Below are 17,814 nucleotides of genomic sequence, written 5' to 3'. Positions count from 1 at the left end.
TTGTGGCAAGTTAACTAAACTCTCTTGAAAGGGCTTCTGTCTATCGTCGCACGGCACAGGCGTGTTCTGCAAACTCCGCGTGAGTGTATGCAATCACCTTGATAGCTCAGAAGAGGTGTCCAACGCTGAGCTATTTGGCCAACCGACTCCCTACCGACTACCGACATGCTACAGCATAGTTAAATTTCTTGATAGAATGAGAGAAAGAAAGAGAAAGCGTTCAGCTGTAGAACCCTTTCGGTGCCTAGCTGCCATGCCACCCGAAGGAAGGACGAGGGCTGGGATACTGCCAGGTCGCCCAAGCCTAGACAGGGGAAGTCGAGTGACGGAGGTCGGATTCGAACCATGGACCTTCCGGTCAGTAAATTCGCGCTCTAACCACTTGGGCCATCTTGAAAGAACGGAGACGTCGCCTTGAGTGGAAAATATTTTTAGAATTGATCGCGTAACTCATGAGCGAAAGGAAGAGAGTCCTGCGCAATAAGTTTGTACAGTCGATAAAAAAAATCAGGTCATGCGGGTAGTGGGATATTTGGAGATGGGTGTACCAGTTGAAAATCTGGCGATTCGAGACAATCCTCATCAAAATGAAAGACAGTGTGTGGAGCACAGTTGGAAGGTAGATATAATCAGAATAAAAAAGCATACCGCAAATATGAGGAACTAGTGATTTTAGAAAAGCTACAATAACTTCACAGGAGAACCCCCACATAGGAGATGCAAATAAGAAAGTTGATATGGCATAGACCGGGATATTGTGGTACCAATAAGAGACTTGTTAACGCAAAGCCAGCATTAGTGCATCGTCCTCATCCCCGCCATCCTGAACAGTGATGGGTGGAACAGCTGGGTGCGATTGACTGCGCTTGCGCCGTTCATTCCGCCGTATGCAGCGTGGACACGTTTCCGGTCTTGGCTGTCGCAAACAGTTGCGATGGAAGCAAGCCGAACAGGCTGGACACATGACTGTGTTCACCTGACCGAATGGGAAAAGAATTTGGCCAGAGTGACACACCTCACACACGTAACCTTGAGCACGGCATCTTGGACAAGCTGAGAGGTGGTCCACCATCGGTTGGAGAGCCATGCGTAGACGGCTTTCAAACTGCCCATCACGAACAGCGCACAAGTCGGCCATACTCCATATGTCCGGTGACTGTAACCAGTGTGAGGGAAGCTGTGCCAGAGCCATCAACAGTTCCTGAGCTAAACAAAGAAAGGCAGAATGGTTGCGGGCAGCGACTTCACACCAGCATACTGCCGATTAAATTGCAAATGCATTAGGCACTTTTGAAACTCACCCGGAGAATAAATAGGGGGGCAAAAATTACAGATCAGTATGGTACGGTACTACTCAAATCAAGCGCGTACTGATGCTTTTTGCTCGATTAGTGACAGAACGTTTGAAAACGAATTGCCAAGCTTGGCAAACAGATCAAGAACTATCTGAACGGGAACCAGTACTGTTAATGACTTCATCTACGACTGTGCACAGGGCCAACAAGCTATTTGCAAGCTTAAAAGTACGTGACATTGTGCTCCTTAGGAGAGGAGATCTTCCAGACAATCAAACCGGTCTCTCTGCATTGACTCAATGCGACTGAGTATTACTCAGGTGTCGATAATGAATCGAAATGTTAACCAGGCGCCTATCCCAGGCACAACAAAACGAAGAATCAAGTGCTCAAGCAGATGTCAAGCGATGACACGCACAGTATAAAGCCAAAAAACAGATGATGCGATTAATGGATGCATACACTACTGATCTGTACTCATAACAGCATCCAATGTGAGTCCATACCCGTGTTGGACAAAGTATACTTAATCTCGGTCAAGCCACCCGAGTAGCATGACTGTGAATGTTTTCATTGGCGTCATTCTGGTTGCTACCGTGGATCAGATGACAACACTGCCTTTTTCCTCCTAAAGCAGGCCCACTAACTTCTAATTCAATGATGCAAGAGCCACACGACCAAATCAGCTTCCATCCACCTTTGAGCACTAGATCGGTTAGGAAAATGACAGCAAATATATATTCACAGATGTGAAAAAAATCTTTCAGCTGTTGCACCGTTTCGGTGCTTAACTGCTATGCCACCCTAAGGTTGCATGAGGGCTGGGATACTGCCAGATTGTCCTAGCCTAGACAGGGGAAGTCGAGATGCAGAGGTCGGGTTCGAACCATGGACCTTCCAGTCAGTAAGCTCGCACTCTTGATCACTTGGTCCATCCCGCCTTCTACAGATATGAACGGGGTGCTAAAAGTTCACGGATGTGTGACACCTACGTGAGTGACGTCACATGTTATGAGATGATATGCTCCTACACACTCAGTCCAAAGGCGGCTGAGAATTTCGGATAACAGGTGTATTTTAAAACTAAATTGAGCACCGTAATCAATTTAAACTGCATTTTTTTATTACTGATGACGCCAGCTGGCAACGAAACTAACCTTGGAAAGTGCGAATGGATTGAAGAGCACGTCCTGTCACTCAAAATAAGATTTAGCTGATGATTCTATGGGTTTATGGTAGCTGGCCCATCAATCGCCAGACGTCACCTGAATTTTAGCTGGTTGCGCTTGATCAACTACGGAAGCGTCACACGAAGTAGGTGAAAACCAATGTGGCTCGAAAGCCAATGAAAACACCACAAGTAACAGTGGACTTCGGAACTGTGTCAGAAAATCACAAGAGATGAGGCGGAATCCTAGCCCATATTGGATAGCCGCACAAAACCGGGCACAGCATTGGTCAGAAAGCACAAGCCGCAGAGTCTAAAAGCCCGAAAAATTGATCGAGCGTCACGGCGAGATCCGCGGCGGATAATGTGGATCCAACAGCCAGTTGGTGAACTATCAAGGCGCGTACCGAAATAGGGCAACAGCAATGGAATTTTTGCTCACCATTCTGACAGAACTGCACGAAAGGCAGCAATAGTCGACCTTGGGTGCGTAAAGTGTGGCAATTTCGCAGACACGGTTGGGTTTGAACAACTCGACGGCTAAAATCTGGCCAACGAAGCAACGGTTGGCGGTGTAATTGATGCAGACGATCCCGGGCGATATTGCACACAGGCATCATTCGGAAATCCCAGTTAGTTAGCAGGTTTCCCGGGAGAACCATCAGCGTGTTTGCGTGACATACGCAGCAGAAGTATCGCGCGAAAAACTCACAAAACCGCATTCGTTTGAGGTAGCCTGAATAGACGGAAAGAGGCAGAGAAGAGGAAGAATTTAATAAAAGATGTTGGACTGCCAATGTTGAAATAATAGGGGAAAACGGATGGACACGTTTCAATCCCAAAATTCATGAGAGCTTTTTCCACTATATATCCACTATATCCACTGACCAAGCCATACGGGAACCCCAGCGAGTATTACTTACTAATTTGCTGAGCCAAACAAGCAACCGCGGTGACAAACTGGCTTTGAGGTTTTCAAACGAGCAAAAATGGATGTGGATACTGGGAAGGGAACAACCACTTGTTATGTTGCTGCATTTTCGCCTTCCGCTATGAGTACACTAATGGGCACAGGAATGCTGAACTCACGAGTCTCAATGAAGGTACCACAACCAGCGCATCGGTTATTCTGACTGGACAGGACAGACTTTCGCCTAGATCAAAGGGATTGAAAGGAAAAGTAAGAATACGTTAGAAGCAAACGCAACACTGAAGAAATACATTCACTTCTCAGAGCACATTTCAGTGCTATGTCAATACCGGAGAGATCTAAATTAACAATGACCTGGCCACGATGGCGAGACGCAATAAATACAAATCAATGGTTGGACTGCTTGATATGGTTGAGGGATGGAAGCCGATTCACAGACGGTTCATAGCCAGACAGATATATGGCGCCAGTGACACGTGGACTCGTGTGACGGTACTTTTCTTCGTCGTTCAGGCACAAGTTAGTAGAGATAGGTAAGTGACACACTGATTGGAGGAGACGATCAGAAGGACCGAATACAAAAATGTTCTAATTGCTCGGACCTGACGAACCTATCATAATCAAAAACCCGACAGTGTTTCCTAACCGGGAATAAAAAGCTTGACACAAACTTGAAAACTTAACTGCAGGCTTCTTAGACGGAGGTGATAGTACAATTGTTTTCGTTGCTGCATTGGGTATCTGAAGTAATCACCCACCGAATGGCCACCCAATTTACGCAGGCCTTGTTTCGACACATCGTTGCTTATGTTGAAGGCTACGAACGCATCCTCTTTTGCCGAAAGGCAAGTCACATGTTGATGGGTCCCAAACGAACTGGAGACATACAAAAGATGAAACACACGGAACAGAGGTAGAGGAGTGACCAGCGCTCCCACCATTTTTGACGCACAACTCTTGTTGTCATTCTTGTCTCATGCACATCTGAGCCTCAGACTCTGCAAGGTCAGTGTCGGCGCCTCATTCGTGGTCAAGAAGCATAGCTTGACACTGACCAATCAAAGTCTAGTAGCGCCTGACCGCATCCGACCCGATGTATAGTCGTGCAACCAACGTGAATACTTACCTATAAACCACTGATCAACCGAAAACGATATCGTAAGGAGGAAAAAGGCTCGTTATTTCCAAGACAGCTTCTCAAATGTACGAAAACGGTGTGAATGAACCTACTAAGGAATAGTGTTTTATCACACACCGCAATTTGAGCACCCTTTTCTTCCAACTTACTTAGCTTTGGGAATGGGTGGGGTTAGCAAAAGATCGTAAGGTAGAGGAGTGCACAGTGCACTGATGGGACCATGCCTTGACTGGTCTGCTTGGTTGCTGTTCGTGGGAGAGGCGAAAAAGTCATTTTCAACTGTGCAGTCTAGTCTGACCGGCAAACTGGTCTTCTTTGGTGCATCGGTTGCTGCAATATCATCAGACAGACCGGAAACGACTCCATTTACAAGATGTAACGGTGAAGGAACCGGACAGGTGGTTTGGACTTTTGAACGCTCACCCAGGACTGCCGAACCGGAACGTCGATGAATGCGGGAGAGATGTGCGGGCATAAGGGGTACCAAATCGGCTTTGTGATTGCTTGATGGGAGGAGAGAAGAGAGATGACTGTAAGTTAGACGATGTGTTCATTAAAACACACACATCTTGAACTAATTTTTGGGAAATAGAATGCGATTGGATTGTCCGTGGTTTGCTCTTCAAGAAGTGTCTATGTCAATGTCCATAAAAATTACTCCCGAAATTTGAAATACTGCCAGGTTGCCCAAGATTAGACAGAAGCAGTCGAGATACAGAAGTCGGGTTCGAACCACGGACTTTCCGGTCAGTAAGTTCGCGCCCTAACCGCTGAGCCATATCGAGCTCAGCAAAGGTGAATAGACTAATCTATGGAATTAGTGCACTAGATCCAGTCCAAGGAAATCTGAAGGATCAATAAAACAGCATTTGAAACGAAGTAGAGAAGAGGTCACCGATAATTAACATCAGCTCAACTTGTTCACATTACGGGGTGACAGCTGAGCACTCAAATGTGAAACAGGCCTTGAAAGTTTTGAAAAACTAAAATCAAGTAAGAAGCAAGGTTGATGTAAACTCGAGAACTAGATTTGCTTTGTATCCCCAGAAGGGTGAAACCGTTGGTGGGGGTATCAAAACTTTTCACACGCGGTGTCGGGTCTATAACACTGTCCCATCGATATAAGAGCCAATGTACGCCGGAAAACAAGTGTCTAGAAAACACAGTTATCGATACTACACACACGTACACCCTACAACCCGTAGCAAATAACATACTTTTCTCGAGAAAGCAGCATCACAGCCGAAGCCGAGGGCACCAGGGTGGAAGCGGTTAGCAAGTGTTTCGCGTCTGGCTTTGTCGTCCAAGTCGAGGAACGGTCACGAAACGCCCAATCTGCGTCACACGTTTGCATGAGCAACTGGTGCAGTTGTTTTAAAAAGGCCATGTGCGATGGGTGTCCGGCGCAGTACTCCATGCATGAGGTGACTAGCTCAGCACCAGCGGTGGTTACGAAGCGCGTCTGAAGGGAATCCACCAAAGCATCCGACAGGTCATCTTCTTGAAGATCTTCTGAAGACGTGAGATCCACATCAACAGGTGCGGCTTTTGTGGCTGCCGATTGGTCTGAGGCAGGGAGCTCGGTTGGAAGGCCTTGTTGAATTACACCGAAAAAGTCTGCGAACGGGGAGGAGATTCGTGTGCTTTCCTGTAGTTGTTCGACTGTCGGATAGGCGTAGTTGATGCCAGGTATTGGCTGCGTGGGAGGTTAAATGATATGATCAGATAAATATAACAAAAATCATGATTTGTTGGTAGTATGATGAGATTTTGGAATTTTCACTGATTTTGTCCTATAAGTGGAGCTATTATATGACGAAAAGCCAAGAAGCATTGTATAACTTTTTCACTCTTATGGAGAATCACAAGCAGTAAACACTCCACGAAACTCTAGGGGTTTTCGGACCCGTGACCTCCCCCCTGGTAGTTTAAATGCTGCTGGTGATTTCCAGTGTAGTGCAGTTCCTGGTTTGCCAGTCCTCGCTTACAGGACTGAATCTCCATAAGAAACCATGATACTGGATAAATTCATCCTGCATAGCAAAACAACAGGTCTGTTGCAACAAAGCCCAGGAAAGTGATGAGGAAAGTGAGCCGAGTAAAGTGACGGACATGAGAAAATGCACTCCAAAGTCCTGTTATGCTAAATATCCAACACTTTTCTATACTACAAAATATGCACAGGTGAAGTGTATCCACCGGTCACATTCGAGAAAAACAGTCGGTTTACGACCGTCAAATACCCGTAATGCGGTCAGCGGTGATGAAAATGATAATGCGAACAAATCGTTGTACCGTCTGTGGGCGCAATCGATGGTGCGGTATGTTAGTGGTCAGTATCAGAAAACAGTGCAAATCATCTGAAGAATAGTTGGAACAGTAAGTTCTGATTGTAAACCTGAGACGTCCCGCTCACCCATCCGGATTAAAGTGCTGTGATGGGTCAAGCTGCGTCAACAGTGAAGGTAGTTGGGCGTCCCGTAGGAATGCTAATCTGGCGCTCACGTGTCTCCGTTAACAGAAAGGATTTTACATCCGACGACAACCGGAAGGTGAGCAATAAAACTTTGTTCTTAACGTTGCGGTGTCCCTTAAACTACTCATTTAGGAAGTTGGAATATAATACTGGCCCCTGATTTAGCTTCGTGAATGATAGACGACGCAATGAGCACTGGACTGATACCCTAGTGTCCAACTGGGCCGAAACGTTCAAACTACAGACACGGAATACGTTCTCTTACTTGATGGAAGCATGCAATACCTACAAACGGTTGTTGATCGAGTCACTTGAAGTACAAAGCTCATCGGAGTGGTGATCAACAACAACAAGCGGATGTTCCAGGTAGCCACTCGTGCGGGATACGATGAAAGTGAACACATTACAGCAGTTCGCTACTTCGGTCCTGTCATTCTACTAAACGGGCAAGCTAAAAAAAGACACTGGAATTTGCACCGATGACTAAACAATGATTTCAAGGATGGGAAACGAAATCAGCTTGTGCACATAAATTCGAGTATTCAAAGCGGCAACGTGTCCGGTTCATAATTAAGGCTATGGAACTTGGCAGCTTCGCGAATAATACGACCTCGCAAACTGGAACTATTGGATCGATGGTGCCTGACGTGCACCCTGAAGATCAGACCACCCGACAAAATATCCATCTCGGACAAATAATGCAATTCTGTTAGATTGTGTGAAAGTGCTGGGCGAAATCTTGCGCCCAAGCTTGGTTCCGTCCTGCGAGAGGTTGCATCCATCTCGACAAATAATACAATTCTGTTAGATTGTGTGAAAGTGCTGGGCGAAATCTTGCGCCCAAGCTTGGTTCCGTCCTTCAAGAGGTTGCATCGATCATATCTTCACCCCTAGACAAATTCTGGAGCAGCGACACTGCTTCCAGCAGCCAACAATGGTTGTGTTTCTTGATCTGAAAGCTGCCTGTGATTCTGTGGACCGTCAGGCACCATGGCAGTGTCTGTGGAGCAGAGGTGTCCCACCATAAATCCTTGATCCTACTTAAGGCGCTGTACGCTAACTCCTGCGGCCTTGTGAAGGTCTACGGGAAGCTCTCACCTGAGTTAACCACATCAAGTGGTGTCAGACAGGATTGTCCTGTTTCACCTTTCCCCTTCAACTTCGTCATTCATACGATCATGGGAGACTCACTACAAGCCTCTATTATCTGCGGGGTCGAAGTGCTCGCTGGGCGTCCGCTCACACATGTCTAGTACGCAGAAGACATAGCTCTTCTTGGATCTGACGCCGTGGTAATGCAAACAAAATTAAATAATCAAGATAATTCCGCCTCACGGTTCGGCATGCCCCTCACACTTGCAAAGTGTAAAGTGCTACCGCAAGACTGGGTGAGCTCGTACCCTAGCTCATGCTTACGGAGGAATGTTATTCAAAAATGGTATTCAGAAATAATTCACCTTCGATAGATGAACTGATCACACTGCATAGGTCGGCTTGGCCACGTGCTGCGTATGCCAGTCGACCGACTTCCTCGGAGGGCTCTTTTCGCAAAACTACGCGAAGGTTGGAAGAGAGCCAGAGGTGGTCAAACAATGACTAAGCAGTGAAGTATAAAAGCCATTACCAGCAAACTCAGCTACACTGGTCATTGCCATCTTCCTGGATGGGGAATCCGAGACGGCCGCATCAATGCTTAGAGAAATTGTCAAACATGGCTTAGTCGCGCTCTCAATGGCGCTCGTGCATCCAAGCTATTGCCTCCAATGCATAGCTCCATTCCCAATTCCCCTCACTTGACAGTCCACCGACAGTGCCGTATTTACGCACTAATTTATCAGCTCGCCTCAAATGCGCAGATATCTACCGAACCTCTCCAAATCATCCATACGATCATGGGAGACTCACTACAAGCCTCTATTATCTGCGGGGTCGAAGTGCTCGCTGGGCGTCCGCTCACACATGTCTAGTACGCAGAAGACATAGCTCTTCTTGGATCTGACGCCGTGGTAATGCAAACAATATTAAATAATCAAGATAATTCCGCCTCACGGTTCGGCATGCCCCTCACACTTGCAAAGTGTAAAGTGCTACCGCAAGACTGGGTGAGCTCGTACCCTAGCTCATGCTTACGGAGGAATGTTATTCAAAAATGGTATTCAGAAATAATTCACCTTCGATAGATGAACTGATCACACTGCATAGGTCGGCTTGGCCACGTGCTGCGTATGCCAGTCGACCGACTTCCTCGGAGGGCTCTTTTCGCAAAACTACGCGAAGGTTGGAAGAGAGCCAGAGGTGGTCAAACAATGACTAAGCAGTGAAGTATAAAAGCCATTACCAGCAAACTCAGCTACACTGGTCATTGCCATCTTCCTGGATGGGGAATCCGAGACGGCCGCATCAATGCTTAGAGAGATTATCAAACATGGCTTAGTCGCGCTCTCAATGGCGCTCGTGCATCCAAGCTATTGCCTCCAATGCATAGCTCCATTCCCAATTCCCCTCACTTGACAGTCCACCGACAGTGCCGTATTTACGCACTAATTTATCAGCTCGCCTCAAATGCGCAGATATCTACCGAACCTCTCCAAATCATCGGTGAACGAAACTGTGGCAGTTAAAACCACTGTATGGCAAGTACGCGGTTCTCATAGCTGACAATGACGGCGATGATGATGATGGAGAATCTCCGCAATCTACCCTATAATATGTGATAATGTGGATGCTAACCTTTTGCTCAAACGCACAAATAAGGAGGCCAACAGAGACTGAGAGAATGTTCTTTGTTAGCAAGTGTGTGCGCTTTGAAATCCGTATTTTGTTGACTTAAATGAAGGATCAGATACCTCTCTTTTAGGGTAGCAGCTGCAACAAGTGATAATTGGTCGAGGCGATACAAAGTAGGACAAATTTGGGATAGGAGTAGTAGACTGCTGACGTACCGTTGGTTCAATGTATGTCAACCATCCCAAACTCGATTCAGAGGGCTGTACACTGGGTAGGTTGGATTGATAATCGAGAGCTGAGGAACTGAGGGAAACTGAATAGTCGGTACCAAGCGGTGTAGCTGCCTTGTCACCATCGATTGCTGGTTCGTCAGGAAATATCGATCGAATCAAGGACATTGAATTTAAGAATTCTAGTTCACCAATCAGAAACTCGGTTAGCTCGAAGTGGGCAACCTCTCGAACGAGTTCGTCTTCAAATCCAGACCGTCCTGGCAGAAGGAGGTGTTCTGTCGCATCCTCATTGGGTTCCGCGGCACAGATATTTTCCGGGTCTGTAGAAAACAAGCCAGGTAACGGATTTGGTGGATTAATAACCAAAAGGGAAGCGTTCCATTCACTTAGTTGCTGAAGATAAAAGAGAAGCGTTCCATTCACTTAGTTGCTGAAGAAGAAAAAGCTTTGCTAGAATCAGTTTGCCAGGTTCATCTTACGTGGGTGTTACGAAAAATGCAGCTGATTCGATACTGGTTACCCTTCATCCTGTTGGGCGTTCATTGTAACATATGAACACACATAGGTGTGGGCATTCACTTTGTGAGCGGTCACTAGTGCTGTGATTTGGGTTGTGTATCTGTTGAGTGTTTCAATGTCACAGAGTGGTGGTAATCATCTGGTAATCATTAAGTGTTCGACTGGCGGTGGCTTCTTTACGGCTCGTGTTGCTCCTTGAGCTGACGTAGGAAGTGACATTTGTAGAGGCAACGCGCTCGGAGTTAGTTCCATGTGAATATTTTATCTGATTAGAGGCCACTGTTCAGTTGTAAGCCATATAATCTGTAATTTAAGGATAGAAACCGACCGGAAAGGTGTCTGTGTAAACTACACACTAACGTGAAAACCGTGAAACATGTTCAGGTGAGGTCTCTACCAATTTACATGTAGCTATCACCCGTACATGGCATCAGCAAGCCTAGTGATCCCAGTGCTTCCGTCAGTGGGGATGACAATCAAGCTTACTATTCAAGTGTTGAGAAAACTCCTCTTGCTTTTGGCTGTCTCTTTATTACACGGCAACAAGGACTATGAATGACTCACTGAACGGACTAAACACCGTTGGAACAGACCAGGGTGGTAGTATTTGTTACTGATGCGAAATATGGGCAGTATCGTCTGTCCCTCGTTTGGAACATCACCCTTGCAGTTAACCGGTCATCACGTTGGCTCAAGGGGGATTCCGGCTCGTACACAGAGTTGCAGTTTCTCTTGAGTGGATGATCAAAGTAGCTAAACTTGATCCGTCACGGATTGCATAACACAAAGAACCCGAGTGATGTACAAGGGAGTGGTTGTGCAAGTGATGTCACAAGGATCTACACAAAAACACTGTGTGCAACACTTACCAAGGGTAAAGATGGCTTTCCTATTGACGGTTCCGCTACCGGTGCCACGACCAGTATCGTCGTCCAACCACCAGACAGTCGGTGACGGTATGGGACCACACTTGTTGCTTCCCGTCGGAATCTTCTTAATAGGAGACGGATGTCCTAGACAGACTTCAGATGAACCTGGGGTGGATCGTTCTTCATCTGTCTGCCCGTCACCCGATAGCCGATCGCCAAGCAGGACATCAGCGGTTGGTTCAACCACAAGCGTGGGAAGGCTTCGGTGTCTTGGGCTGGGTTTTTTAGCAAGTCGTCTCCAACTGCGAATCAAACAACCCAAATGGCCACTGTGATAGAGGTAGAATTGAAGGTGATACTGGTTTGTGAAGAAACCCACATGAAGAAAAAGGATCACAGTGAGGAGTCACAAGCTAGAAGTCGGACGACCGCTGGAGCCAGATAGGTAAGCCACTTGGTTTCAGTGAAAATAAATGGTCTCAAATCAGTCACTGTGGCCAGAAACTTCGGCTAAAGGATGGAAACGAATTCGTCATGTAACATCCCAAAAAAGACGAATGCGAAATAAGTTTGGCGGCATTAAGTAAACCTGCGCAGAAAAACTAAGAAGCACTGTTCAATCATTTCATGATTGTTGGAAATCATCCCCAGTGCGCATAATTCATGAGTCTCGAGGACAGTTCAAACTTCCAACTTTTCGGATAGGAGGAAAACGATAAGAACTCCTATAGGTGACGTTCCGTATTCAAGAGGGCTTCCTGAATTTCCCAATGGCTTATTACTGAAGTCCGCAGAACTAGGGATATCCTACCTAACAAGGTTGCCTGAGGCCGGGACACCCTGCGTCGCAACAGAGCTTCTCTTTCCGATCATCAGATGGCCGAATTATGAGGTTCATGCGTGAACCTGTCCCTGGGTTTTCCATGTGTACAATATATATGTGCTGTATCATACTAACTTTCATATCCATCAACGTATCATTTATCATTATATTATTTTTTAGTTGCGTTGCACTGTGTTTCGCTTTGTTGTAGATTATCTTACAGAATTCCATTTTTATCCATACTTGACGTATGGATCCACAAATGCTCCGCTTTAGCGGAGCGTTAGGTACACAAAAATGCCTGCATGGACCACATGCATGTTGCGCTGGTGCGTCTGAGCTAAGGTGAGGACCACCTGCCTATTGGCCGCAGAATATTGAGTCTCAGCAATGAATTGACAATTATGGACTGGTTGGTGGCTTTAGAACCGCCCCCTTGTGTTAACACCTGGTTCAGTGCACAGTGCGTGTGGCACTTCCCACTCTGCGCACGGGTAGCAGATGTGACAGGCGAATCCGGAAGTGAATACGAGCCCAGAGTTTACAGAACAGAACTAACGTGCGGGGCTGATTCAATTTTTCTGTAAATTGACCTTGGTGACGAAAGCTACCCGTGATCGTTAGGCGGATCCGAAAGTAAACAAACACGAGGGCACAGTGCGTGTGGCAGTGCCCACTCTGCGCACGGGCAGCAGATGTGACAGGCGAATCCAGAAGTGAATACGAGCCCAGAGTTTACGGAACAGAACTAACGTGCGGGGCTGTTTCAATTTTTCTTTAAATTGACCTTGGTGACGAAAGCTACCCGTGATCGTTAGGCGGGTCCGAAAGTAAACACTGTTCAGAGTTTACGGGACTTGTCTATCGGGGCATCCTCAACGCAGCTAAACTAGGCAATAAACGAACAGTCGTTGACGTCATTGGCAAGGCACAAAGTTAAATTTGCAATCCCAACCCCACCAGCCACCAAATTGATGAACCGGTTCAGGACAATGTACCGCAAAGTTCGGTTCAGTAAGGCAGTAAGCCTTCCCTATAGAGAACCTACTGTCACTAGGGAAAGTAGAACAGGACCTTGGTGAAACATACTGATAACAAGGCTGCTAACAACTATCCGACAGCCCACGACTGGTTTCGTCTTTTTCGGGGGTGGCTCATGAGGTAAGCGCAGTCCCCGAGTCTCCGTCAAATTCATGTTCCACTTGAGTCTAAATTGTACGAAATTAGCGAAATATACTCACTTGCAAGTGGCCGGTGAATGGCTCAGTTGTTTCTGTCGCTTATGACTAAGTGCGCCGCACAAAGTCTGGCTTACGTTGAAGTTGGTACGATATTCAGAATTATACACGAGGCATTCTAGTATGGAACCTAGGACAGTGTCCGAACAATAGTAATTATAATCATTCAGCTGTAACACCCTTCCGGTGCAAAGCTCCCATACCACCCGAAGGGGTGACAAGGGCTGAGATAATGTCAGATAATGTCCTAGACAGGAACAATTGAGATGCTGAGGTTGAGTTCGAACCATGGACCATCTGGTCACTGGGTTCGCGCCTTAACCACTAAGCTATCTCGAGCTCAAAGTAGGAACACCTAGATTTACTGAAGCCGCGCTAAATGTTTACACCATAACTTCAAACTTTCCTAAAATAACAATAGTCGTTGGTTACGAACAGTATAGACTAGAAGGCGACGTGGCAGACGAAGGTAAGTTGGCATACCTGTTGAACCAGTGAGATTTGTGGTGAAAATAGGGGTATATGACATTCACGCCGTTGTATACTTATAACTGAGCAGGGCACAAGTACGGACAGTCTGAATATCGGCCATTCAAAAATTTAAAAAGAACGATTGGAAACAGCTCTGACCAACCTTGGGCAGTTGAAAATATGCCTACAAAAACCCCGAAGGTGATAGACGACACATTTGGGGACATTTAGCTCTCCCCCAGATCAGCCTTAGTCTTAGGGCGTGGAGCCTTAGCACCTGTCGCCAACATCGTTGGTAACCACTGAAACACTCTTCTAAAGATCGGCAGCTGGAATTCATTATGTTACTTGGAGTTATACGATGCACTAAAAGATACCTTAATTTCCAATCTGGGTGATTGGTAACCTGAAGAAGACTTTTCCAGCTTCGACTTATAACCACCAATGGGAAAGACACCAGAGGGACAGCCTCGTTGTTAAGCCACGCACTTCGTGGCTGGAGAGTCCGTGGTTAGGATTCAACCTCAGCATCTCGACTGTTGCTGTCTAGGTTTGGGCAACCTGGTATTATCTTGGGCCTCGTGCTTCCTTCGGCGTCGCATGGCAGCTATACACTGAAGGCGCGTTAGTGCAGAACGATAAAGCATTCCAATGCATGCCAGTGAGCACAACTCAACACAACACTCATCGCATCACTGATGTGACAACAGGTCACAATCCGTCTTGACCGGCACACCGATTTCCCTATGATCACCAAAAACGTGTGTTGACGACAGCCAGAACAGTAGTGAGACCTGATGCGATAATCGGCCGTTACTCGTACTACGATCATTCTGAATTAAGCCATTAATTGATTCTCGGTCGCGTTTTTTCCCAACACACACCACTCACCACATGGCACACCATGAGTAAGAGCCCGTGATGTCGCAGTGGTTAAGGCGTGAACTTACAGACCTGGTTCGAACCAACTCCCGGCATCTCGACTGATCTTGCCCAGGCAACCTGAAAGTATCTCAAACCTTGTGCTCCTTTAGGGTGGTACGGTAGCTACGCACCTAAAGGGTGTTTTGGCTGAACGATTTTTCAACCTCCAGGTAGCTCAGTGGTTAAGGTGTGAAATTACTGACCGGAAGGTCTGGTGTTCGAACCCAGCCTGAGTGTCTTGAGTGCTCGTTTGGGCACCCTGACAGTATCTCAGCCATCGCAGGTCTCTCAATAGTTATTCAATTCAATCCATTTCAATTTGTCAGTTATAAAACGTATGTCACGGGTACATTGATTCCAGCTGCTACATTTTCGATCAACGGAAAGTGGGAGAGTGTAGGACACAGCCAAGCATTGCAGGCGATGGCATGTTCAGTTAGTTCGGGAATCGGGTAGTTACGTACCAAAGTCGATAGCTTTGACGCACGAGCCTCACTGACTGCGCGATTGGGCAATTCCTGCCAGTTGAGTCGAGTCCCGGGGCCCACATCCGTAAGGGCAACAGTTGCTGACCCGACTTAATTTACGGGCTAGTGTTTCCAAACTTTGTTGCCAGGCCATGCACCATCCACCTGTCGGTCGCCCAGCACACTGTTGGACGAGAACAGCTCTGCAAGGCGGACGGTCTTCTGGAATGCGGAAATCATCTCCTAGAGAGCGTAACCTATGAAGCTTGAGAAATTCATCTACCGCGGAAGTATTCCTTCTTCCTAAAACCATCTGCCATACCGATCCGATATTCCCACCAAACTTGACGAATGCTTCGGAGAAACCGATGGTAAAACACTGGCAGCTTTCGCATATCTTTTGCGCGTAGAGACCATGTTTTTGCTCCATAAAGCAGTGTGCATCGCAATACCATAGTGTAAACTCTGCTCCTGACAGACAAACTGACTTCATGTCAGCGCCATAGGTTTCGTAGGTTGGCAAAAGCAGTCCTGGCCTTCCGATTCCGGATGTCATCTCATCTCCAGCCAGTCCACCGGAACTAACACAACTACCCAGGCGAACAAACTTACCTACCACGCAGATTGGCTCATTTGCGAGCATGAGATTTGGTTTTGATCCAGTGCAGTCCCGTAGCAGCATTTTACTCTTTGCGGGTGTGAAGCGCAAGCCAAACCGTGCGGTATAATTATTTAGGTAGCTTAAAGAGGCCTACAGGGCAGTTGTGCACTGAAATGGTGCGGACGAACGATTAGTTATTAATAATTGTTACTACTGGTCGAGTAGTGCAGTCATGGTAGTTGGATAAGGCCCCACAATGATGAAAATAACAAGAGAGAAGAGCGGGGTCTATTTTTAGGCTACCATAAACATCAGATGGACACACACATCCAGATAACCTTGATAGAAGAATCTGGCATGTCTGTTACCGAACATATCCCCGAAACCAAGCACGTGAAAGATATTGTAGAAAGCATCCTTAAAAACGGGTAGCGTTCAGGTTTTTCAGAATCACCATTCCCTTCTGCCAACGGTCTTCCTTCGTCCACCTGCAGATATATTAGCGGTGCTTCAAGAGGCTACAGTTTATGAGAGCTGAGGAGGTATTAAGTTTCAACTTAATGCGCAAATGATCCTAGTGTAATCGAAAATGGGAGAAAGCTCCCCGTCGCCGACTGCTATCTCTCAGGCTCCTGCACACAGACCAAATACAAGCTCACCGTCATTTCTAAAGCCATTACCGCGGCTCGTGTACTTTTATCCTCAGTCCATAATAACCCGCAATTGTGAAACCCATCATTGCTTCCGAATAGCCAACTTTTTCACTCTTTCTCGGGATGGGCAGACATTGCGACCCCTTCCACTTTTACACTTCCCTATCTTCAACCCTTGTCCTTTCAAACCAAGATGTATTGGGCATTCAACATTCGAAACAAGTTTCTAATCTGTGAGTTTTTTCGCTCTAAATTGATGCCCAAATTGACGCGGGACCCCAGCTTTCAGCAAATTCACGGGCATGGCAAAGGTGTAATCAGGCTCAACTCTTGGGTGTCGCGGGATTCCAAGACAGTATGGCTGGTCACAGTTTCTGCGTGGAACCACAAGAACAATGTGGGAGCGCACATTACAAGCGATACACTGCAAAGATACAGTAAACAACAAGCAAGATTAATGATCATTACACATTTTAGAACTATTAATTGTTACGCGCAAAAGGCGGAGTTAAGACAAGTAGGAAACTTACACGCTTGTAGAACGTGGGTAGCGGTCTGGCTGCCGGAGATGGTGACATAGTGTGGGCTTCAGTGGGTTTTGTAGAAACGAAAGATGTGTTTGTGAGATTGGAGATGTTAACCCTGCACTTTGTGATTGATCCGGAAGTCCAACCTTGAGTACTGTGAGAAAATCATTTGACCTTATTGTGGAAGTGGGCTTGTTGGATGGCGAAGAATTTGACCGGACGCCAGTACTCCGTGATCGGCAGCTTGATTTGTAATGTGGATCTCCAAGTCGTTTGTGTAGACGACCATGGGAAGCATAGCGATAAAGAGCCGCTTGCATATTAATAACAGATTCTTGATCTAAGATACTAGTACCGACAATGTGCTTTGTGACCTCCACACCAACGGGAATCGATCCAGGGGGCGATGTGGCATATTCTGTTGCGGGGAGACAGGTTCGACTTAGTACTTCGATAGAGGATCCAACGCTTGTCATCCCATGTAGCTCATTTATGGCCGAACAGCATGCAATAATATACACGGCGCAAATGGTTCCACTTGATTCGTTCGACTGGTCCTCGGAAACCTCTTGTCAGTGAAATAATCTGGGACCAAAATGGCTCCCTGATATGCAGCAAAGCGGAATGTTCAGATCGCTGGGCACAGTACTTCGAACAACAATTCAGCTGGCCACCTGCTAACCCCAATCCAGAAACCCGGCCTTCAACAGAAAGGTGGACCGTAAATATGGAGCCGCCTTCAGTCTCAGAAGTG

General features: G+C 46.7%; 1 protein-coding gene across 1 annotated transcript; it reads right to left on the bottom strand.

Annotated features, from left to right (window-relative positions):
• Positions 1 to 413: 413 nt before the first annotated feature.
• On the bottom strand, positions 414 to 17,536 carry T265_02979 (hypothetical protein; the record flags this gene model as incomplete). Its single annotated transcript, XM_009167358.1, has 8 exons — positions 414 to 1,206; positions 2,906 to 3,199; positions 3,553 to 3,617; positions 4,682 to 5,035; positions 5,750 to 6,228; positions 9,951 to 10,288; positions 11,357 to 11,658; positions 17,064 to 17,536. 8 exons carry the CDS (start codon positions 17,534 to 17,536, stop codon positions 779 to 781), a joined length of 2,733 nt encoding a protein of 910 aa, XP_009165622.1.
• Between the last annotated feature and the right edge of the window lie 278 nt (positions 17,537 to 17,814).

Source organism: Opisthorchis viverrini (assembly GCF_000715545.1).
Source record: "Opisthorchis viverrini unplaced genomic scaffold opera_v5_39, whole genome shotgun sequence".
In the NCBI taxonomy this organism is placed as follows: domain Eukaryota; kingdom Metazoa; phylum Platyhelminthes; class Trematoda; order Opisthorchiida; family Opisthorchiidae; genus Opisthorchis; species Opisthorchis viverrini.
The sequence above is the reverse complement of the archived record's forward strand: the minus strand, read 5'-3'. Positions and strand labels throughout refer to the sequence as shown.